General features: G+C 37.1%; 2 protein-coding genes and 1 pseudogene across 2 annotated transcripts; 2 read left to right on the top strand and 1 right to left on the bottom strand.

Moving 5' to 3' along the window:
- The first annotated feature begins 13311 nt into the window (after positions 1-13311).
- On the top strand, positions 13312-15038 carry LOC119642485 (G2/mitotic-specific cyclin-B-like). The gene is made up of 4 exons (XM_038041631.1): positions 13312-13528; positions 14230-14384; positions 14429-14460; positions 14513-15038. The coding sequence occupies exons 1-4, from the start codon at positions 13312-13314 to the stop codon at positions 15036-15038; spliced, it is 930 nt and encodes a 309-aa protein (XP_037897559.1).
- Positions 15039-16699: 1661 nt separating this feature from the next.
- Positions 16700-19186, top strand: LOC119642501 (probable RNA helicase armi). Its single transcript, XM_038041645.1, has 5 exons — positions 16700-16866; positions 18348-18503; positions 18576-18737; positions 18808-19038; positions 19098-19186. Exons 1-4 carry the CDS (start codon positions 16861-16863, stop codon positions 18847-18849), a joined length of 366 nt encoding a protein of 121 aa, XP_037897573.1. The 5' UTR covers positions 16700-16860; the 3' UTR covers positions 18850-19038; positions 19098-19186.
- Positions 19187-22680: 3494 nt separating this feature from the next.
- LOC119642484 lies at positions 22681-22967 on the bottom strand (annotated as a pseudogene).
- Positions 22968-25645: the final 2678 nt, after the last annotated feature.

The following is a 25645-nucleotide window of genomic DNA, read 5'->3' as shown; positions in this document are numbered from 1 at the left end:
TTCGGACTGTATCTTACAAAAGCGAATTTTATAACAACTGAAACTCAAAGTGGGTCAGCTCAAACAGGAGCTGGGAAAAAGAAACCTTCGTACAGTCGGTAGCAAAGCTGAACTAAAAAAAAGACTGGTTGGACAGCTAGAAAAAGACGGACAGGATCCACCCATACTTGAATTCCAATATAATATCGAGGAAAGGGAGCAAGCCGACAACTTGGGAGGAACAGAAAATGCAGCAAAAAAAGAACACGAAGAAAAAGGCGAAGATGGTGAAGGTATATTAAAGGTAATGCAATTTTTACAACAATTGCAACAACACACGCAACAAATGCAACAACAAATGCAACAACAAACGCAATAAACGGAACAGCAAACGGAACAAACGCAAAAACAAACGGAACAGATAGAAAAAAAAATTGACGAGAAAATACAGGAAAATCAAGGCATCCTGCGAACAAATATACGCAGAACGTACCAGCAATTCGAAGGCAAAGTTAATGTGCTGGAAGAAACAGTTGATAATGCGATGCCAGAATAAATGCTCAGGAAGAAGATGCAGACGTCGTGAAAAGTAAAATAAAAGCTTTAAAGAAAGGAGTGGCTAAGCTACAAACTAATTACTTAACCACCGGCCCTATCAAACTAAAAACACCCCTAACTTCAACGCATTCAAGCTACAATTTGGTGTTCTTGCAACAAAAAATATGTGGGATGATGACGAGAAAGCAGTCGACTTAATACCCTCCTTGAGAGGAGCAGCAGCGGAAATTATCCAGATAATCCCGGAAGGAAAAAGAACGGAATTCGCAGATATTGTAAATGCATTGGAAAGGAAATATGGTATCAAACATTGGCTTCGCGTTTGCACAAGAAGCAGGCATGAAGGTGAGACGCACGAAAGTTACCAGCGAGAACGATAATTTGGGTGTGGTCTGCGCGGCGCTTCGACAAGTCCTGCGCGAAAATAAGCAAGTGCCGGCTTCAGAAACACTCAAGTGTTATGTCTGCCAAAAACCTGGTCTTTTTGCACGGGACTGCCGATCCAAGCACAAAAGGACACACTCCGCATTATCTAGACGGAATATTACTGAAGATGCCAGCAAGATATCCAACGAACAGACGTTAAACTAAAAAGAGTCAGCACAGCGGGGCAACGGCTGACTCAGAATTTAGTAGCCCTAAGATCGTTATTACTCAAGCAAAGAGAAGTAGCAACAGCCTAACGATCGAAGGGAAGATCCAAGGCTGGAACCACATCATCACGCTGCACACAGGTGCCTCTCATTCAATTATCAACAGTACAATAGTCAAATCAAAATTCGATCCGTTAGTTGGAGCACGGTTCCGAACGGCAACAGTTGAGGAAGCTGCTATTAAAGGTGAAATTATTAGAAAAATTTCGATTAGCGATGTTTCGATGAAGCACGAATTTCTGGTGGCAGATATAATGGACGAGGTAATATTGGGGATGGATTTTATGGCAAAACACGGCTTCGTACTGTATATGAAAAGGCAAGTGTTACAATGCGGTACTGTGACTTTGCCGTTGACTCTGGGATACGACAGACAAGCTAAAATATTACAAGTTGCAGTACAACGGCAACAGAAGATCCCTCAAAACTCTAAAGCAATAGTGTGAGCCACAGCTACCCAAGAGCAAAGACTAAGTAAGATATGGGTTGCCGAGCCGAATAAAGAATGTACGAACGACAACATCATCATTGGAAAAACGGTTGTCTCACCGGTCAACAATCTAATACCAGTACGGGTATTAAACCCAACCAGCGTTACAACAAAAGTTCACAAAGGGGACATTATAGCGCAATGCCAAAAAGCCGAATATGTGGTAAATCATCAAGCCGAAATACCAAAAACATGCCCAAAGATATCCCCAGAGGCTGAAATTCTCCTAAAAAAATGGACTAGCGATCTAGATGAGCAGCAGAAGAAATATTCCAAAAAGTGTTTGCTGGAAAATTGATCCGTCTTTGACGGCGTTACAAATTCGGGTGGTCGTACTAATGTTGCGAAACATATAATCAACACACTACGAGCTGATCTGATTCGGCAACGGCCTAGAAGAATTCCACGGGCAAAAAGAGGAGAAGTAACGGACTTGATCAAAAATATGCAAGAGCGAAAAGTTATCGAACCAAGAAAAAAAAAGATGTGTCTACCAGATCTTGTGTGGATTATAGGAAGTTGAACGAAGTGACCAAGAAGGATAGCTACCCTTTGCCTAGGATCGGTCACACCTTAGACACATTGTCAGGTTCGCAATGATTCTCAACCGAAGATTTGAAGTGTGGGTACTGGCAGGTTGAGGTTGCTGCGTATGACAAGGAAAAGACCACGTTTTCCGCTGGCGACGGTTTATATCAATTTACCGTAATGCCGTTTGGATTATGCAATGCGCCTGCCACATTTGAGCGCCTTATGGACTGCGTGCTAAAAGAGCTGCACTAGAAGACATGCCTGGTGTATTTGGATGACATTATTATCATGGATAAAGATTTCAAGGAACACCTAAAAAATTTGGCAAATGTTTTTCACCGATTATAGGCCGCAGATTTAAAATTGAGTATCGAAAGATGTATGTTCTTTGTGAAGGAAGTGACGTATCTTGGGCACAAGGTCTCCACGACTGGAATTCACACGGATGAAGAAAAAATCAGAGGAGTAAAAGAATAGCCTCCACCAAACCATTAGCACGAAGTTTCCTAGGACTACGTACATACTACCGCAGATTCATCCCCAGGTTTGCCACGGTTGCTAGTGGATTGCATGACCTTACGAAGAAAAATCGGTACTTCATATGCGGAGAGCACGTGTTCCCGCAGTTGAAAGAGCTGTTATGCGCACCACCCATTTTAGCTCATCCGGTACCAGGAGAAAAATTTATACTGGACACCGATGCAAGCGCAAAAGGCTTGGGCAGTGCGCTCTCCCAGCAAAATGAATGGTAACGAAAAGGTCACAGCATATTACAGCAACCGCCTATCTAAATCCGAGAGGAATTATTGCTGTACGCGACGAGAATTGCTGGCAATAACGCAATCTGTCAAGCACTTAAACAAATATCCGTATGGGCACCAATTTCACCTAAGGACAGATCATGCTGCTGCAATGGTTACTGAACTTTAAAGAATCAGAATGAGAATTGGCCAGGTGGATCGAAAAAGTATGAACTTACCAATTCTCGATTTCCTACCGAAGTGGCAAACCGCATAGTAATACGGATGCTATGTCCAGACGTCCATGCGATCCGCATTGCAAACACTAGAAAAAAGTAGCCGTCGCCATTTGCCGGACTATTGTGGAGCCCAACGGAAACTTTTTCAAGGAAGATATGCGCAGTGCCCAAACGACGACTTAACGCAATATTAAGGGCATTAGAACAGGAGGATCGTCCCACCTGGGAAGAGATTTCAAGAGAAAGTCCGATTACGAAGGCGTATTGGTCTCCGTGGCAAAGCCTCATCGTTAAAGATGGATGCTTGTGAAGCATATGGCATGGTGAGGATGCTTCATGGGCTAAGAAATTACTGGTGGTCCCACAAGCAAGAGCTCGCGAAAATATAAGGAAATACCGCAACGGATCAAGCGGAGGGCATCTTGGCATCACAAAAACCGTGGAGAAGATCAAGGAAAATTTATATTGGGTAGGCATCAAGGATTCCATAGCTGCATAGATTCGAAACTGCGATAAGTGCAGCAAATAGAAAGGCCCGATAAGTAAGCCGCGAGGGCGCTTGCAACAGTATAACGTGGGTGCACCTTTCGAAAGAGTCGCTATGGATATTGCTGGACCATTTCCAGCCAGCAATGCAGGAAGTAAATACGTACTGGTAGTCATTGATTACTTCAGTAAATGGTCAGAAGTGTAGCCTATAGCTGACCAAGAAGCAAAGACAACCCCCATCGAACTACATTTTGACCAAGGTAGAAACTTTGAATTTCGATCTTTTAAGAGGTTTGCCAAATGTTTGGCATTAATAAAACTAGAACGACTCCGTTGCATACTCAGTGTGCGGAAAGTGATCGACAACAATCAGCATGACTGGGATGAACACATACCAATCTTTTTAATGGCATATTTTGTTCGTGTCTAATCTGAGGCTACCCGCAGACTTGGAATTCGGGACACCCTTTTAATTTCCGAAGGGCCGATGCCGAATATGTTGCTCGATTGAGGATGATATTGGATAACATGCACCGACAGGTTCGAAATAAAACGCAAGTCGTAAGTGACAGGAAGAAAGCACTAACGTTGATGGATTTAAGGAAGGCGATTTAGTGTTGCTGTACAATCCTTTACGTAAAACAGTATGTCACCAAAACTTCGATGTCACTGGGAAGGTCCGTACAAAATCATCACAAGGATAAATGACGTGGTCTATCGAATGTAGAAACATCCCGAAGGCAGAGCTAAATTCAAAGTGGTACTCCTGGACCGATTGACCGCCTATCGAAACGACTTTGTTCGGGACTAACAAGATTAAGTGGAGAGTAGTATTACGGAAATTCCAAATCCTGTTCATTCCAGCTAGGTAATAAACTTCCTAGAGAGGGAAAAACTAGATGCATATTCGCAGCACGCCGGCCCAGGAAAACGGTAACCGGGAAAGCAGGTTAACGAATTAAAAATTAAACTATAAAGTTAGGTACTAGTAATATGATGGTAAAAATGTACATAAATAGAATATTTATGGAAGGGAGGGTTAGTAGAAAAAGAATATTTGAGTTGAGCAGTCGAAAGTGTTGCTAAAAATAAACTGTGAATAATGTTACATTTGAAGAAGTATAATTGTAAATAAAAAACCTTTGAGGTGTATTTTTCTTGAACAAAATCCAGTGATACGGACTGTATTTATAAAAGTGAATTTTATAACAATATTATAATATAAAATTTTTTACATTATTGTTGCTAAACCATATTCGTCCGTTTATGTTCCTTATTTACATATTATTATTTTCAAATAGACCTACATATTAAATCCTACAAACTAAATGACGCTAGCTCCGCCTTTATTTTTTTGGGTTAATATTTCTTTCTTTTTAATTTGTTTTAATTTAAACGAAGTATGTGACTAAACGATTAACAGACAAATAACATTCGATGATTGAATTGATTTATTTATCACAATTTTGTACAGTTCATGACCTTATTTAATAATATTTAACTTCTTTCGTGCGAGTCCAAGAAAATTTTGAAAAACCTGTTTTCAAAGTAAGCAATAATTGTACCATTTCTAAAAAATAAGTTGAGTCTGATAAAAACAAAAAATTACCAATTTATCCTAATTCCAACATGTGAAACATATAGATTATAAATGTACAACATAGGTTCTCAACCGACAACACATTAGTCTTATCTAATCTCAAACAGACCAATCATCACAACTCGGGCTTTCCAAGCAGTGCAGAAAAGAAGTTAAGTATATTTATTGAACACCTGCATTCATATTGGCGGCATTAAAACAACAAATGTATGTGCCGCCATATTATTTTATTACAGTAGCAATTGCTTTTTTAAAATCTTCGTTAAAAACAAACAACATATAAATTATTGTTATTGCATGCAGATTGTGTGCAGAGAAATTACAAGTAACGGTTAAGTGCAGAAAACTATTCTGCACATTCCTTATGAAATGTATTATTGCGTCTTACTATATCGGAATTATTTTCTGTACAAAAGCAGTTGGCTGGTTTTTTCCAAAATTCTTTACATGGTTTATAAAATAAGTACCATCTATGGGGAATGGAGAGAACACCGACTCGCGGTCAATAAATATGAAAAATGGTGAAAAGAATATTTCACCACATTTTGCATGAATTTTGACATGGCATGCATGGCAGCATAAAGTAGAAACAAAAGGTACCTTTCATTTATTGCGGTATGTATTTCAAGAATTGAAAAGAGCAAAAGAAAAGCTACAAAAGTTTCTTATTTACCTAAACCTGATCGAAAATTCGCCCCCTATGGAGACTGGGTATGATCTTATAATTACTGATAGAGAGAAATGGGTAAACGGTTACATGCCAATTACGGTAATCTGTTAGTCTCCCAAGGCTTCCAATGTTATCACGAAACGTAAATGCTTAGATGAAATCTTCCCTAAAAACAGTCTTAAACGCTTCTAAACACCTCAAAATAGTAGCGTAACTCAACATCAAAACCCTATTAAACATTATTAAACAATCTTAAACATTATTAAACAGTAAAAAATTAAATTTCGTAAATTTCGTTTAGTTTCTTGATTGTCTCGTTTAGTTTCTTGATTGGTCGTGCTACATCAACTTGATTTGGTTTTGCTGAAGCTGAAATTTTAAAAACAAAAGCCCTAACGGCTGCTATGAGATAAAATAAAAAATTTTTATATTTGATAATTTTATTTGATAAAAAAATGTTTAAAATAAAAAATTTAATAAAACGTGATAAAAAATGTTTGAAACCCTGTGCGAAAAGTGAACAGTCGTCAAATCGTTGAACAAGGGAACATATTCACGCATCTTTGAACGACCGTTTATTTACATAGTTTTTATCAGAAATTAATAATATTGCAGCTATGTATACACAGCTGGTTTTGGTTTCTTCGAGTAACAATTTAGTGTTCTCTGTACGACTGCACGACCTTCATATTTTGAACAGGGTAATATTTTAGGTTCGCTGCGGCGTTCTTCATCTCGTGTTGTCATTATCACTAAACTGAGGCTGATTAAAGGCCTCGTCGTGCCGCTTACATCTTATGCCGCGAATATACATGATAGCTTACATTCTGTCTTTAGTAATAAGTTGCATAAGCAGGTGTTGCTAACATTTGCTTAAATTCATCCACACTCGAACCCGGGGATAATCACATGATAAAATTCTTTTTATCTGACCATAGATACCTGCTAACATCAAGACTATTTTTTGTTAACCCTGTCCGTTTTAGGAATGCATTACCGCTCCGTATTAAAACGATTGCTAGATTTAAAGCGGGGATTAGGGCCTTTCATAATTTATAATTGCTATCACGTTCGTATCTACGCTTTCTTCCGATTTTGAAACAAAGAACTTATTAATTCTATAAATTGTTGTTGTTCATTATTGTGTACTGAGAGGCTTTATAGCCTTATTGGCACCTTAATTAATTATAGTAAGAAATATTATTACATTATTAATTGATTAATAAACTGAACTAACCTAATTAAAAATATAAGAGGTGAGGTCCTGCTGCTTTTTCTAATCACTGAGGCCTTAAAATCTCCTTAAGAGCTGATGAATATGCACCGGAGAATCTATTAGGTGCACACTATTTTTCATTTTTCTCTACAATCAAATAAATTGATCCGCGGCATACTAATTAAATTGTTCGATAAGCTAGGCATAAATAAGTTGTGAATTGTATGTAATCGATTAAAATAATAAACTCAAGTCGTTCAGTCGGGTTTTGCGAAAACAATTTCCTGGTTAGTGTAACTCCTTTGATCCACTTTTGGTTGAATTTCACAGCTACTTTTAGGACGGACGGCTAGATAAGTGCAGTTTTTAACGGAAAATTTGGCCAATATATACGAAAGACATGATATGTACATATAGGACGTAGAGGCTACGTCGAAGGATAGTTAAGGCTAAAAAATTTGGGACCATATATCTTCTTTCTAACTTTCCATTACATAAGTGAAATGCTTACGATGCGTCCCATATTTTAGTATTACAATATTTTAACAGTGCAACGTCGAGATCCGAGATTATGTAGCTACTTAAACAATATGCAGTTGCACTGTTGAATAAAGATGTATAAATAATATCAAGGGAAGAGCGGACGGATATACGGTGTCCCTTTCTTGGTCAAGAATTATGTACCTTATGTGGCATCTGCTATTGCAAAGCTCCTTGTCGTTTAATAGTCTTTATTATATAATTACGAAAGCTTTCTGTTGACAATGCTAAGAGCAACGCAGAGAATACGTTCTTTTTCAACCCGTAGCCTTCTTTTCTCTACCATCTCCAGCTATAGTGTGACTTATTAATGTATATTTTATTTATCTCAAATGTCGTTTAATTTATTTTGCATTAGTTTTTATGAGAATTACTATTTTCTCAGTTCACCGCAATCAGCGTTAACACATTTAACACATTTCTTTGGCTCTATCGTGCTTACAGCAAACCAACCTTACGATACAGCAGGAACAGAAAATAACACTTTATGTGATACAGATATTTACAGCAAGTGGAAAACATATGCTTAAGTATTGTTTACACCTCTCACATCATCATAATTCATTGCTGCTCTAAATTTTACATATCATATTTGGAAAACAAAATGTACGTTAATTAATTTGATTATCAATATAACTAATCATACTCAATACAACAAATGTCGTCCCGTGCGAAGTAGCAAACCCACTGGCAAAGTGTGGCGGTTTAAGGAAGAAAAAATTTGGCACTGAAATTGGAAGGCGGCCGACGAGAATTGGGTAGTCCGCTCAGTGCAGACGATCGTCAATGTTGCAAACGTCGTCAACGTTAATTAGAAGATTGGCGATTGCGACGATTGCGCGTCCTTTTTAATTTTTATCTCTAAAACTTAAGGCTCTCCGGACATAAAACGGAATTATAACTGACGAAAGAAAGCTTCGAGATTTTTTATCACACATTTTGTACCAAGCACTTTCACGTCAGCCAACATGCGAATATTGCTGCAATAACCACGTTGTGTAAATTTTCCAGGCACCATACGCCGCACAATATCTCCTGGCATTAAAGTCCGATCCGCTAAGCCAATCTGACAAGCAAAAAAAAGAAATCAATTAACGGAATGAAAGCTCATTAAAATTGATATCAGCTGTTTCCGGGACTCATTTAGCAATTAAGGAGTAATCATTAGCAAAAAACAAAACTGATTTTTTTTCTTTTCGATTTTTCCAATTCCTAACCGAGTTTTCTTTGACGGTTACGTCTTACCCGCCTGGATACCAAATTACACGCAAATCACCGTTGAGAAGTGAGTCTTTGAATACTTTATCTTCCTCATCCGAATAGAACCCAGATGTCCCAACAACTAGAACAAATTTGACGCGGCCTTTTTTATCGATTCAAAATACTTCATCCTCGTAAAAGTACTGTTTATTCACTATGGTATTAGTTGATCTCACTGATTTGCCTTGAATGTTAGTAATTTTTTTTGCCGACTTCCTTTGATTCATCAACCGATATGGATGGGGTAATAACAATACCCTACGAACAATATATAAGCAAGGTCTTTTCGCTGAAAATTTAAAATTAGAATGCGGTAGAGTTTTCCGTGTCAGCAGCACTATTAAACATTGCCTTAATGGGGTACCAAATTTAAGTAGAAAGTCATTACTAATAATCCACATTTAGAAATTTTAAATGGGGGATGTAATATCTATACATCGTGTAAAGTTAATAAAAGGAAACGTTTCGAAAGTATAAACATATTTGCAGCCTAATTTGCAGCATAATGTATTCAATCTATAAAATAGGAGAGTTCTTTCAAATTTTAAAATCTGCAAAAGGAACAAATGTGAATTTATTTATTTATTTATTATGGACCTTTAGTTAATTCCCTAATAAATTCAAATTATATCATTTTTCCCAACTATCTCTTCGTCGCATAGTTGCTGTATTAAAATTGGACCAAGAAGCACTTCAACGGTATCTTAGAATTTTAATGTATATTACTTTGTATTATTATTTTGTATTATGTACATTATATTGTACGTTATACATTCAATGAATGTATAATATTATAATATTAAAAAGCTTCGTTCGGAAATTATTTGATGCATTTATTAAATGAAGAATTTAGAAAGAGCCAGAGTGCGATCCACTCCGTACGCTATTTTAGTTTCTTTACCGTTGATTCCGTTTTTAAAGGGAAGAAACTGGTCCTCTTTATGTCCTAAACCTTAGCCACGTCCGAATCATTTAATTGACCATATTCTGAATTGCCCTATCCGAACAAACCTCCGTTCTTACTTAAAGCTAAAACGCAATCACAAGCACAAGCTAATTTAACAATCTTTTCTCCGCTAATATCGCTCATCGCCTGGATTGTAGTACCTGTCGTATTGTAATGACCTTGATTTGACCATCTAAACCCCATTGACTTTTGGGTCACAAATGTTTTTTTCCGATATTCGGTGAATAGCAGCACTTCCACGGTATACCTCATCTCCAATAACAGTCCGACAACACTGGACGTATGAGTTATTGCCCGTCGTGAAAATTATACCATTGCGAATAACCACTATCAAATAACTTCCGAATTTGGTCACATCTGAGACCAAGCGTCTGAATTTGGTCACATCTGAGAGTAAGCGTCTGAAGTTGTTTACAATTGAGAATCGCAAAGATAGTGTTTCTGAAGCTATACGAGTTTTCGTTTCCAGGTCTACTGTAAGTATAAATTCGCAAAAGAATTTTAACTGATTTATGCATGCTCCAACTGTCCATACATACTGAACTTTTTTAAAAATTTGATTTTGATACAGAAAGCGGGAGCATATATAAAGTCTTGGAGTAATTCTATAATTAAGTTTGATATTACTTACTATTGGATGACTCATATTTTGCAGCTTTAAAGTGCAACATAAGCAAATAAATTTGTCTGCGTATATGCGAACAGAATGTTGGGTTAACATAAGGTGGTTGGTCAAGCACATGCCCAGCGCGTTGGTTAAATGGTATGATGACGCCGTCAGCCAATGTAACATAATAGCAGAAGTTATTTCTTTCGCTTACCAATGAGTCGTTCTTATCAAAATACGTATGGTATGCGGAAGATCTGGGATACAAGCGGGCAGCTAAGACCATGACAAAAATAATAAAACGAGAAAAGAGATTTCAGGAAAGTATCCGTCTGACGAAGGATTTTTGGGGTTTGAGGAGGGCGTGTTGGATGGGAATGTACCCATCATAGATGAGGTTATATTAAACCTGACGGATGTGATGAAACGGACGAAACTGATGCGCCGAGGACGCCTGAACCGATGCGGAGGAGATCTATACCAATTGGAATACCACCTACCTTGATGCAAATGACGCCTTCATCAATTGAAGTAACACTTGCCTTGATGCTGAGGAGCCGTATAGACAATTTTCTAGAGGGCTGCATGGGGATGGCTGATGATGACTACGACGGACCGTCGACGTCAGCCCAGGCTCCAAGGCGACAACCGTCAAATCCTCGTTCGAAATTCGATTAACTGACCCCACAAAACGGAGTTGTGCAGATAGATTTCGACGATGTGTACACCAATAAGACGGTGGTGTACTCACGCGCAGAAGACGCGGTGCGGGATTGCGATTATAGCAACAAGGTGGAAACGACCACCATGGAGCACCGCGCTGTGCTGATCTTCGCAGCAGATAATCTCTGAACCCCATTCAACGTATTTCTCAACAGCTACCCGTGCACAACGAGTAAACAAAAAATGGGGCCGCTGTTGGAAGAAAATTTCAAAGCGGCGGAAGATATGGGACTGGACGTGAGGGCTGTCATCTGCGACCGAAATCCAGCAAACAAACGATATACTCGTAACTGCAAAACTGAAGTCTACGACAGAAAGCAAGCAGACGGTAGCACACACCGCTTTTATATGACTATCTCCACTTAGTAGACGCATTACTAAACACGTATAGGGAGGCCAATACCGATTTTGCCATTAATTTGTTAACAATGGTGACGCAAATGAGAGAGCCCACTTCTTCTTACTGGCAACAGAGAGGCTGAATACCGGCATACAGCACGCTGTGGGGGATGGCCATTTCACTGCAGACCACGAACGATGTGCAGGGCGCGACATTACATGCAGCGATCGACAACGAAGAGATCGAAGACCATGACGGTAAGGCGCAACGGACGTGCGACTTGACCGCAATGCTGGCGAAGTTCATGATTGTCTTCCACTGAAGCTCCATCAACAGCGATACATGGATGGAGCTCAAAAATGAACTAGAAGACGTTCACGATTATTTGCTTAAAAATTTAAGCGCGTCCGCCTAACAGTCAAGAACTTCGAAGCACTCATGGACGAGCTGCTAGAGGCTTATCCTGGCAGCACTATCGCGGCCTACAGGGTATGGCACTCAACATGAGGACCCGATTGCCCGAAGAAATAACGGCGCCGGTCAAAAGTCTGAGGGCCGTAGAGGAGGAATGTTGGGCAGAAGGAGTCACAGCTCAGGACGACTACCACCTCCCGCCGTTAACATGCACGCTGGAAGAGTTCCTGACGCTGCTCACAGGATGCGCAATAGCCCGCTACATCCGTGAGCAGCTGGAATGCGAGGAAGGTTTACAGAAACTCACGCTAGAGGAGGATGCCTTCTGCCGTGAGAAGTGAGGTCGCAAGGTTGCCAGCGATGGACGGAATAGCTTCACCTGGATCTCGAAATATCTCAAAATGGCCTTTCCAACAGAAGATATCCATGCAGCATTTAAGGAAACAGACGAGGTCTTCTACGTGTCCATGAGGCAACACATGGTTGAGAGGAATATAGGCAAGCGCGTGCAGGCGACAATAGTAGCACGGCTTGCCTTTTTCGGGACAGCAGGGTCGTGCAGCAGAAGTGAGCTGCACCCGACAAATTTGCTCGGATTCGTGTTGGTTATGCTGCTGTCCGGAATAAATTTCAGAGAGGAAAAGAACACCAACATCACGTGGTTCTAACTTCTCCGCGCGTCAGCTCAATATTCAATGCTTTCTCTTAACTTATTCTCTCAATTTTAGATTAAGATACAAGATGTTTCACCACAAGACCACTGTAGCGATTGGGCCGTTTAACGCACTAAACTTCTGATGTAATTGTATAATTTAATGCAATGCCCATTACAAAAATTTATTAATGAACATCAACGATATATCAGCGCATGTTATAGCTAAAATTTTACAAATATATGCCGCCTAAACGATTCGTGGTTGTCGCCATTTTTACAACTACGCGAACACACTTTGCAAATTCACAAGCTGTTTGACATGATGTAACGAGCAAGAAAATTTGACAAAAGGCCAATTACAAAATCGTGTTACCATTAAAAAGGATACATTCATTGCCGTTCTGTAAATTTAGATGGCGATGTAGTTGATGCTGAAGGAGGTTTATCAGGCATTTCAAAACTTAAAGGAGGTAATATATTGCAAGAGTTAAGTGAAATTAAACGCCTGGAAAATGATATCAAAGAACGTAAACGGGAAATACAAAAAATCGATCAGATAAGATAAGGTAAGTAATATGTTTACATAACCCGATTGTATATTGGCGTAACGTTTTTGCCCCAAACCGATAATATTTATGTCATGAAATTGGGTGAAATTAGTGAAAATGATACCTATCAAGAATTACTGAATAAACGGGGAGATTTTTCCGATTTTTTTCTACAACACATACAAGACGGCAGTGAGGAGGTTGAAAATTTGGATTATGTTATAATACATTTGGAGGGTAACTTACAGTCGGAAGAGTTAAAGGAACAGAAATTTGTATCAGTTGTCACGAAAAATCCATTAGCTATTTGTTTGTTATTTGCAAATGACATCTAATGTCAAAAATACCATGTTTTGGTAACAGGGTTGCGTAGATGCTAACTATGCGCAGACCAATAAAAACACCTCCACAATTATGTTAAAAACAAATCATCCACAACTATGTTAAAAGCAGAGACTGCGTCAGAAAAAACGTAGGCAAAAGTTAAAAGCGACATGTATAAATATATGTTACTTTTTCATTTCGACTTATATAATACAGTTAGAAGTAAAAGAACGCTTGAAATTGTATTTATTTGTTAAGAATTATATAAAAGTAGCTGGTCAGCGATTCACAGAAATTTAAGATAAACGCAAATAGTTCGATCGCCCTTACATCTCCAAAACGGCAAGTTTCTACGCCACCTTAAATCATTTAATTTTATTATTTATTTTATTTAAAAAAACATAATATTCTAATTTTTTTTCTTACTTAGTTGACAAATGATTTTCAATATTTTTTCTTGCTCCGCTAAAAACTTTGTTGGTATTTCAAGACTTTATTTACAAATTGTAGAGGCCTTTAGGATTCAAGGTTTCTAAAATGTGTGTTTGACTTGAGCTTGATGTTGCATCGAACACGGATATAATTCTTAAATTGCGAGCAGACATGTCCGTCTTTTTATTGCGAAGAAATGGGGCCACACGAATCTGCCAAATAAATAACGCATGTATAACACCGTCAGATGTGAAATACATCCGCTGCAGTTGCTCAGCGTAAAATGATAACACGCTCCAATTCATTGCGCTTAGCAAGTACTAACGTAATTAGCGGAACGGAATTAAAGTTGTCGGTTTGCAGCGTCATCAATCGGCTGATGCTTCTACGGGAGCCGAGAAAGCAAAGAGTTTGACCAATAAAGTCGTCATGAATAAAACCCAAATTGCCCAGAAAACAAAAGGTAAAGTCCATTTGAACATAAAGCAAATTTTTGCCCAAAGTGGGGTCAGTTGCAATACAAACTGATTGAAATAGTATACATCCTATTTTGGTAAAGCAGAAGTGCTTAGAAACAGTGGACAAGGAAAACATTAAAGACTCAAAATCTTATTCGTCTGAATTATTAGACGGCGTAAACGATATTGATGAGGATGACAGTGAAAATTTGCTCTTAGCGTCTGAATACGTCAATGATATTTACGATTATCTGTTCCAATTGGAATTCGAACAACCAATTGTTAAAAATCATTTGGAAGGGCATGTGGGGGTTAATGTCAATATGCGTCCCGTATTAATAGATGAGATCAATGAGGTCCATTTACAGTTCCGTTTAATTCCTGAAACTTTCCAAATGGTTGTCGCAATAATAGAACGCTGCTTACAAGCGGTTACAGGTACGAAACGTTCACAATTGCAATTAGTTGGTGTAACTGGCTTGTTTGTAGCGGTTAAATATGAAGAATTATTTCCTCCCCCAATAGCAAATTTCGTTTACATTACCCATGAGTCTTACACTGACTCTCAGATACGAAAGATGGAGTTGAAAATGATTGAAACGTAATGCGCGGACTGTTAAATTGAATGTTGTACAAGTCGGCGAAATTTCAAACAATATCTATGCGTCCAGAACTCTATGGCGCTTTAATCGATTCGATTATTAAAAATGAGAATTAAAAGTACGACTAGCAATTCATGTACTTTGTAATAACTAAAATAATTATCGCCAACGTTAAAACGGAATTTATGGGTTAAAATCTATGCTTACAACGATTCCATTTTAAGTTAAGAAAAAAGCAATTTATTCTCTTAACTTTTAAAGGATAATTAGCCTAGTTTGTGTAATTTTTCTTTTAATGGCTTTCTTAAGGAATTTTCTCAATGAAAAAGCTTCTGCAGGAATTTTCGGTGTTTTTTTTGTATATATATATATATATATATATATATATATATGTATATGTATATCATTGGTATATGTACACGGATATCTCCTCCGAAAGAATATTAATAAAAATAACAATGGCGCTTCTACCCATAGTAGTTCGAGTGTATCCGCTGCTCAACATGCTGGACAAATCATACAAGCTGCGCAGACAAGTATCCCTCTATTTTCTTTCCAACTGAAAATTCTCTACCTATGAAACCTATCGCTCCTAATGCAGATGACGTCTACTTGGCGGTGAGGGCAGTACCCCCAGAAAGGAAACACTCGTGCCAAAACTGCCGCTTGACAATTCTGAGGACAACATAAATTGTTATCTTGCTACAAAAGTCCTATCCGTCAATTTGAAGGTTATAAGCTCCATCTCAACAGAGAGCTATCTCGTCTTTTAAGGTGTTAGTTCCGATAGACAACATGAAAATTTTGTTAAATAACTTATTGTGGCCAGTTGAATGCTTAACAAGGGAATTCATTCCAGTGAACTGTCCCCATAATACTATTTCGACAGTTCTTCCACCCTAAAAAATTAAATGTTTCTTCAGGCCCAGCAACTTTCATTTAACAGAATGTTAGGAACCTAAAATCAAAAATTCAGTGAGCGCGAAGGTTTCCTCTTTGACTTTCACTGAAACTTGGTTAAAAACTGACTAATATTCGTCGCAACTTTTTCACAATTTTTCCCAGGTTTTCAGAAAGGTTCGATGCGATCGCACTGGTCGTGATGGTTTAATTGCCATATCTGCTGCCAGTCCCGCCCTATTCTGATGCATTCCCTGCTCTTTCTTATGTAGAATTTATTGTCATTTGGGCGAAAATTGGAGGTAAACGGCTATCTGTAACTTGCGCCTAGATTCCCCCAAATGAGGATATATCTGTTTATAAGAAACATGCTGCCCCCATTTGTGACATGACCGAAAATTTTAAACCCGCTGATATAGTCATAGCGTTGCAGGACTTCAATTTGCCACGAGCCATTTGGCGGTATAGTGATAATTTTGGCTGTACGGTCCCTACTTCAACATCTGATATATTGATAGTGTTCTGAATTATTTGATAGTGATTTACTTCAATACAGCCGTACTCCTAATAGTAATGGCAAACTGCTAGATCTTTGCTTTGCAACTTTCCGCAGATTCATGTAAACCGATTTCCGCATGATGGTTCCTTGAACTACTTTAAAGTCCCAAATCCAACTTCCTCCAAAAAATATTGTCATTTTAACAAAACTAATATTTTACTGTTTAAATCTCATCTTTCACACATTATGCTTGACTTCTCTGCTAGAATAATGCTAAAACCTTGCTGTGTTCTTTCTATAATTTATTACACCTAGCTATTTGTGCATCCGTTCCAATCAAGCAACCTTGCCTTTGAAACAGGTGCCCGTAATGGTGTAACAAGACAATCAAAATGTCATTTTAAACAAAAATGACGGTGCGAAAAGATGCAAGTAAGTTTTGTAATTTTTAGAAGAAATATGTTTTTAAAGAAAAAATTATTTTAGTTTTTCCAAAATACATAGCAATGAGTAAGATTGACAACTCGCTCCGACAATCTACTGTTCAACGAATTTTTCTCCCTCGAATCTTTTAGAATATCCTTCAAATGGAATTTTAGAGAAAAGTGTTCTCCAGCAATTCTCGGTTCCTTTGGTCTAAAAATTAACGAAAATTAAAGAAATTTTCATTTAATTGCTTGACAAATACTCAGAAACGCGAAAACAAAAATTTTCACGCTCAGGGCTTCTTTTTGTTAGTTATCTCCCTTCAATTCCTTAATTACTTTACGCCTTTGAGTTGATTCAAGTTGAGTTCTATGCTCAACCCATGTCGAAGCCCTAGTTGCAAGCGCATTCCAAACATTTTCTTTACTATGGATTAAAGTGGTCGTCGTTAATTGGAGAATTTCGCGTCAACGTTTACTTTCTATGTTATTTTTGTCTCTTTGTAAACGGATAGCGCACATCCATTTTTCCTATTGTCTTTTAACTCTATGTTTACAGCATAGCGTCACACTATGGAAACATAACAATCCCTCTTAGGCTAATCGGGAATACCTATATATATTCTTGACAGCGTCTGTGTATTTTAAAAGTACTACAACCTTTACGAAAAAAAAACTACAAAACGTACAAAAGTATTTTTACAAGAGAAAGATTTCGTATTTTGGTGAAGAAAAAATACGAGATTAATTTATTTGTTGTATTCTTTCAAAAGATCGGTTTACCTAATGAAACTTGCAGAAATTGTTAAACGAGTTAAATGCTATTTCCTTTACTACTTAAAAGTAATCCAATGAAAAAAATGGCTTCTCAAATTCGGATGACCGGCTCAAAAACCGATTATACGAATCAAAAAAAACCGGTTCGCCAAGACAGTTTCTTAACAAGTTTAAAAATTCGTTTATCTGTCCAAGCTATATATAAACATAAAATTTTATTATTATTATTATTATTATTATAAATTTAGCCAGAGAATAAATTCTAAGACTAAAGTCTTAAAGCACTAGCATCTAGGGCTATCGGCTGTTATTAAAAAACTCTACCGCACTTGAGGCTTGAACCCACGACTATTGAGTTGCTAGTCGAGACTCTTGCTTACTCGGCCACTCAGGCGGATATAAAATTTTATACGCAGACTATATATCTGAACGAGTAGGAACATTGAATTTTATTTTTCCTAATAAATCGGTTGAGTCACTCAACGATTGCTTCGAATTTTCTTTCATTGTTTTCATTGGCTGTCTTTCAAAATTGAACTTATGGCAATGGCGTGGACCTAAGGTAAACATAACTATTTTCTGAAATGCTGCCATCATTTAATTTTATATTTACAAAGCAAATCAGAGATACATTTATTTTATGTAATACATCCGAACAACATTCAAAGAATGATATTTTTGACTCATTTTTTTTATCAATCGCAACGTAAGGTTCTAAACGTACCAATGGTAAGTGAAGCCGAAAAGCTGAAGCAAATCGAGAATTTGCTGCCGCAGTCATCAACTCGATCCAAAACACATGGTGTAATCTTCTGCGTAACGCGTGGTAAAGATACGCAGTGCTTAAATATGTACGAAGCGAAGATAGTAAGTTGTATTTAGTTTAAAAGCACTATCCCTTCTATTTAGTATTTCATAACATTTATTTCATTTTTGAAGGTTTTCATTCTGACAGTCAACTTGTGTCGTAAGGATATTAAGCCAGAATTCATTGGCATCATAAGTCCGTACGTAAAACAAGTTGAACATTTACACAAACTTTTTGATGACGCCGACGTAGCATCGCCTAAAATAGGTACCATGGGGGAATTCCAAGGAGAGGTATAACTTTCGTAAAACTTCATTAATGTTTGAATTAATACTAATGTTGCTTTCGCTTGGTTTTTTTTAGGAATGCGACATAATATTGATCTTAACAGTGAAATCAAATTAGGACCATATACCTAGCGATTTGCGCCTTGGAGTAGGTTCCATCCAAAACGAGAAACGGATTAACGTCACAATAACTCGACCACGCTGCCTTCTTATAATATACGGCAACTCCTAACTACTCCTTTTGGATCCTCATTAGCGCATGATTATAAAGTACTGCGTCGATAATGATGCCTACTTCAATGTGCAGGTTTGACGCTTTAATATAAAAATCCAAACTCTTTTTGAAATCATCTAAAATGTTTTTAGGATTTCCCTATTATTAAAGCTCGACGTGGTGAATACCGCAATGACAAACAAATGTTTCAGAAGACGCTCGTTGTACCCAAAAATTTGAAATTTCCTAGAAATTTGGAACTAAAATGCGAACAAGCCCAAACGCAGCAAATGGTGGAAAACTCTAAGGTATAGCGAAATAAAGCAAATGTTTGTAAAGTAAGAAAATTAGATTTTTTATAAATTGATTACCTATCTTTCAGCTGAAGTTGCTATTTAATGGATTCGACACTCATTGGCATTGCTGGTGTCGCCATCTATCGCTATAAATACTAATTGGCTGGATGATATACACTAAAGAAGCGATTATTTTATTATATTTCCATAACATATAAAGATACCTATGTACACACATGCTTCAAGGCTCTTTAACTCCATGCAACTTTAAATTAGTTTTGCTAATTTTTCGCATTTTATTTAATTAATGACATTTGGATGTATTTTTCTTATCCTTGGTTTCTTGTATCTTTTTGCTATTCAAATACTTTATAGTTATAGTTTTTTTATTGTTTATATATAATATATATTATTACATTTTTTATTTTTTACATTTTTGTTTACACTTATTTTTCATCATAAAATTAAATCTTTTTTTGAACCGCTTACTACTCATCAGAAAATCGTCCTTGCCTACCTACCATATTGAAATACCAATATTTCATATTTGTTATTTTTGAAGCTTTTTTTCCTTTCTACGTTTCATTTAACGAGTTCTCTTCCCAAATAGCTGAAACTATTGTAGTTTTTTGATGTCAACTTTTTGTATGGTTTCGACAGTAAATAACATCATATTTGCCTCAAGTCACTTGGTGTAACACTGATAATTCTGGCTGTTTGGTTCCTACTTCAACGTCTGATAGGGCTGTTGTGTTCTTTAGTGAATTGTTTGATCATAATTTGGGTCAACATAATCGTACCCCTAATTGTAATGGTAGACTGCTTGATCTCTGCTTTGCCAATTTTCCCGAGATTTACGTAAATCGTTGTCCACCTTTTAGTTTACCTGAGGATCCTTATCATCCATCAATATGCATTTCCTTTCATCATATGAATGATGGTTTGTTGAATTGCCTTAATGTGCCAAGTCAAACTTTTTTAAATAATTATTATGATTTTCATAAAATCAATATTGTATTACTAAAACATCGTCTTTCACATTTGACCCTTGATTTCTCAACCGGTAGTATTGAAAGCTTATTGTCATCGTTCTACAATACATTAAATCTAGCTATTGCTGCATCTGTTCCGATCAAGCATTGTCGACCTCGAAGCAGGTGTCCTCCGTGGTTTAATAAGATAATTAAATATCACAAGAATAGAAAAAACTCGCTATTCAAAAAATATTCGGCTCTGCGCTCGACTATGTCGCTTACTCGGTGGCGAGGCATAGATTTAACTCCCTCAACCATCATTATTACTGCAGATACCTTCAGTTCATTAAATCCTCTCTGTTTGCTAATCCTAAATTCTTCTTTAAATTTGTTAACTCTAAAAGAAAAATTTCCACATATCCCTCTCATGTTTCTTTTAATGGCTCTCATTCCTCGGATGATTTTGAAATCTCAAATCTATTTGCTGAGTTTAAGCTGAGTAACTTTTCGATTGCTAATTTCGATTTATCAGCAAACTACCCATATCCTATAACTAACTCGGTTTCAATACCTAACTTGGTTATTTCGGAAGATGACGTTTTTAAAGGGTTGAGTTCTCTAAAATACAGTTGTTCGCCTGGACCTGATGGAATTCCATCATGTGTACTTAAATCTTGCGCTGTCGAGTTATGTGGTGTGATCTCAAAGATTTTTAACATGTCCTTGTATTCAGGTGTTTTCCCTTCATGTTGGAAGAGTAGTTTCCGTATTCCTATCCACAAGAGTGGAAGTAGACAATTTGTTGAGAACTACAGAGGCATAGCCAAGTTGAGTGCCTTGCCCAAGTTGTTCGAGCGTATTGTGACTCAGCATTTGGCCTTTGCCATTAACTGGTATATTTCTCCGCACCAGCACGGCTTTCGGAAAGGGGGATCTACAGTCACCAACTTGTTAGAGTTTACCTGTCATGTTTTCAAGGCTTTTTCTAGTGGCTCTCGCTCAGATGCTATTTACACTGATTTAAGCAAAGCATTTGATATGGTTAACCATAGACTACTTATCTTTAAACTCCAAGCCTCTGGTTTCCCACCCTACTTAGTGAAATGGCTAAGCTCTTATCAGCACAATAGATCCTTCAGGGTTTTGTTTAACTCCATTACCTCGGATGAATTCCCCGTTACGTCTGCCGTACCTCAAGGAAGTCACTTAGGTCCTATTTTATTTAGTTAATACATTAACGATCTCCCATCGGTGGTTAATTCCAGCCAGATCTTAATGTATGCTGATGATGTGAAACTGTTTTCTTCCTTCTCTGTTGAATCGCAATCACATCAGCTTCAAGGTGATTTGGATAATTTTGTTGCATGGTGCTCTTTGAATCTTCTGAAACTAAATCTGAGTAAATGTAAGAAGCTTTCATTCTCAAGAAGAAAATCATTCATTACTCAGTATTTCATAGATTCGCATAAGTTGGAGGATGTCGATTCGATCACAGATTTAGGCGTTCTATTTGACCATAGGTTACGTTTTAACTTGCATATTGAGCTCTCGATTAGCAAAGCTACGTCCGCGCTTGGTTTTATAAAAAGGTGGTCCAAAGAGCTTGATGGTCCCTACATTACGAAAAGGCTGTACATGTGTTTGGTTAGACCCATACTCGAGTATGCCTCAGTTGTGTGGTTTCCTTCATATAGGTGCTACGTAGATTCAATCGAGTCTGTTCAAAAGTAATTCTTGCTGTTTGCCCTTAGAAATTTGGGTTGGGACCCGGTTGCCTCTCTTCCTCCGTATGAAAATAGGTTGCTTCTGCTGTCCCTACCGTCTCTTGCGAAACGCAGATTTGTTCTTGGCGTTTCCTTTCTAATTAATGTAATAAATGGTGCCATTGACTCGCCTTCATTACTTGGTGAAATAAGCTTTAATGTCCCTAACCGCTTCTCCAGGCACTTTATCTTGGTTAAGCTTAGTCAGTGTAAGTTTAATTATGAGCTGTTCAATCCGCTCAGAGTCGTTTGCAAGAACCTAAATGACGTCTACCACTTATTCTCGTTATCGGACTCTTTAAAGTCCTTTAAAGCAACATTGCTTAATGCGCGCAATTTACCTATATCGTATTTAAATTAGCTTTTATTCTAAAAATCGTTACGTTTCGAAAGTGAATTATTGACAATTTATTATCGGTTGCCAGGCTTATGCATGTTTGCGATGGTTTAGGGGTTCATTTGCAATTTGGTCCTGTACCGGTTGTAAGTGTGTCCCTATGCTGATAGTGTACATTCTTTTTTTTTTTTTTTCTTCTTATTTATTTTATTATACTTATACTAAATTTTATTATTAATTAATATAAGTTTTGCATTAAGAGTCAATTGAACTCGACTGTTATTTGAGGCTCGCCTACTACATTACAGTGGCCATGTTTTTCATTCATTCATTCATTAATATTAGAAAAATAGAAGAAGAAAAATTTATCTCGTTTTTGCCCGTCCGCCATTCATTTCTGTTATAGACTCGATAACTAAATTTTCCAGCAGATTAACGCTTTGCGTGTAAGAATTTTTGTCGTCACCGCCGTACATCATGCAACGTTATTCTTTACTAAATAAATGTTTTCGACCAGCTGAAGTTGGTATAAATTGTTCTTCCCCTTCATCTTCGTCGAGCTAAACAAATAAATTTTATAATATAAAAAAAAAGTAGGAGATACGAAACTCACATGTGGATTTTTAAAACTGTCATCTACATTTGTGGTCATTATGCTTATCTCCCTTCTTCTTCTTGAATATTCCGCGAGATCAGCAGCAGACAATTCGCCGCGTTATAAAAAAGAGCACCACAGAAAATTCTTGTCCTCTTGTGAAAGTAATTTAAGTTAAATTAATTTAACTTTTTTTTTCCAACTACCAGTTCCTGGCCATAAGGGGTTTGTGGCATGAAAAGGGCGTCTACTTGAATAATTGCGGCAGATGAGTAGCAAAAATAAATTGCAAATAAACCGAAACGCAACCGAATGGTTGTTTATAAATTCAAAATAAACCGAAACGCAACGAAATGGTTGTGTTTATAAACGAGTTTTATTGATATAGAAATACATGAATATGTATTTTTTTTTTTAATTAAAGGAATATTCTTACATGGGTTTTTCTATTATTTTTTCCGTTAACATTTTCCAGTTGACTCCAAGTTTTTTTTTAATGAAAATTCATGCATTTAAGGGTCAAGTTCGTACCGTTGAATCATGATTAATAGGTTTACGTAGATTCTATTTACAATTCTTACGAGGTCTCATCATATTTACGTAATATTACAGGAATTAGTATTTAAAGGGCTTCTGGTTTCACTTAAAATTATTTTGTTGGTTAACAGAGATATATATGTAAAACGAGATTATTATTTTATACTCTGTAAACTTTAAGTATGTACTTTTTTGAAGCCGAAAGTACATTGTACCGTAATTTTATATTCACTTTATTATTTGTATTCTCTTCAAGCGGAAAATAGCTCGGATATTTATAATAATTATGCAAATAATAGTTTGATAAGATTTGTTTATTAATTTTTCATTTCGCTACTCTGGCAGAGATTTCTTCCAAAATATTAAACGCAGATAGCATTGATACGTGCAAACTTAGCTTAGCTATCCCAGTTCAGCGATTCTACAATTGGAATGCCGTAAGGCATTTAATAACAGCACGAAATATCGAATTGAAGCTATTCAAACTTGTTCACGAAAATATATTAAGTGCTGACCCCGACCAGTAAGATATTATTATGATTATCATAACCTTTATACCCCACACCACGTGCCGTGCAAGGGCATAAAACACAGAAGGACCAGAGACAGACCAACCTTTTGGTATAACGATCATTTTCTGACTGTCCGTCTTGTTTCCTACTTTTCACCCCATAGCCCGTAATTTCTTGAAATTAAGATCTTTTCTTGAAATTTGGTAGACTGGCGGGAGGTGGCCCAAGGGCAAACGCTATTAAGAATAGTTCCGATCAGGCCAATTTTTTGGACCACTTGCCAAATAATGATTGTGAATACGCTGAGCTTTAAGATTTTCTCCTATTCATAGTTTTCTGTTAAAACGCATATAAAGTCGAAAAATGATTTGCTCTAAAAACTATGTTATATGCAAATGGGAACGAAATTTTGATTTTTAGTACTTGCTGAATTTTTTTCGTGAAGAACTAGAGAAATGTTTTATTTGTAAGAAAAATCATATATCTCTTCCTTCTATTTTTGAAAGACATTCGTTTAATACATTAAATTCATAGACGAGTCGACTTGTGTTCAGTGTAGTGCGTGTTTTCTTTTCGTCTGCGTTTTTTCAATTGTTTCGGTGTTTTCGGTGTTTTTGTGTATTTAACTTCTGTCTTTTCAGTGTTATTGCTAAAACTGGTTAACGCGGATATCGCGTATGTGCTTTTGTTTCGTCTATATATAATAAAAAATAGAAAACAAAAAAAAAAAAATAAAAAAAATTGAAAACATTTGACACTTTTCTTTAGTAGTTCCCAACCTTCTTGCACAGTTCCCAAACCTTTTCAAGTGAGTGGTTATTTCAAAAATAATAATAAACAGACAACAATAAGGCATAATGGCCCCGGGGCCGCCAGACAAAAACCCGAATGGATTTTATCTATTAAGTGATATATCCCCCCAAAGAAAAAAAAGTAAAAAATCAGATTTTCCGGTGTTGCCGATCAGCGATATAATCCCTATTGATAAAAAATATATTGTTATTTCTTCAACCGATGCTCGAATAACAATTTCCCAAATTAGCCCTTTTGCTATAAAAAAGCTCTAGATAGCATTACAACATACATCGGCTCCATCTCGATTCTACGCGATGGGAATTTACTGGTCCTCGCTGGGAACCCACGCGCAACCGAAAAACTCATAAAGGCCAAATCTTTAGCTAATCTATGTGCTATTTCAGCTAAACTACATGAGAAACTTAACTCGGTTCGAGGCGTAATTTATGCCCCTTGCTTAAAGCATGTGCCGGAAGATGAAATTGTTCGCGAAATGGGCATTCAAGGAGTGACTGAAGCATATAAATTAACCAAACTGAATGATGACGGAAAAACACGCTCTCCTACAGGAAGGATTATTTTAACTTTTGATCGCTATCGATTACCGCGAACAGTTGATGTGGCGTGGTATAAATGTAAAGTAGAACTATACATCCCAAATCCTATGAGGTGTAAAAATTGCCAACGCCTGGATCATACGGCAAAAAGATGCACTAATGCTGCATCTTGTGCTAACTGTGGTCATACTCCACATACTGAAAGCTGTACCCGTAGTTTCTGCATAAATTGCAATGATCAACACTCAGCGTTAGCAACAATGCCCACGTTTTGTACAGATGCGTGAAATATTAAAAATCAAAACAGAAAATTACTGTAGCATGGGCGAAGCGC

The sequence above is a fragment of the Glossina fuscipes genome, unplaced genomic scaffold (assembly GCF_014805625.2).
Source record: "Glossina fuscipes isolate IAEA_lab_2018 unplaced genomic scaffold, Yale_Gfus_2 224, whole genome shotgun sequence".
Lineage (NCBI taxonomy): Eukaryota > Metazoa > Arthropoda > Insecta > Diptera > Glossinidae > Glossina > Glossina fuscipes.
This window is presented reverse-complemented; position numbering and strand designations above follow the sequence as displayed.

Excerpts from the sequence above, each read along its gene's own strand:
- LOC119642501 (XM_038041645.1), top strand. Across the intron at positions 18,504-18,575 it reads ATATGTACGAAGCGAAGATA|GTTTTCATTCTGACAGTCAA; the intron begins GTAAGTTGTATT and ends TCATTTTTGAAG. Across the intron at positions 18,738-18,807 it reads TGGGGGAATTCCAAGGAGAG|GAATGCGACATAATATTGAT; the intron begins GTATAACTTTCG and ends GGTTTTTTTTAG.
- LOC119642485 (XM_038041631.1), top strand. The coding sequence starts at position 13,312 with ATGAAATTGGGTGAAATTAGTGAAAATGATACCTATCAAGAATTACTG. Across the intron at positions 13,529-14,229 it reads GAAAAATCCATTAGCTATTT|ATACATCCGCTGCAGTTGCT; the intron begins GTTTGTTATTTG and ends GTCAGATGTGAA. Across the intron at positions 14,385-14,428 it reads GGGAGCCGAGAAAGCAAAGA|AAAACAAAAGGTAAAGTCCA; the intron begins GTTTGACCAATA and ends CAAATTGCCCAG.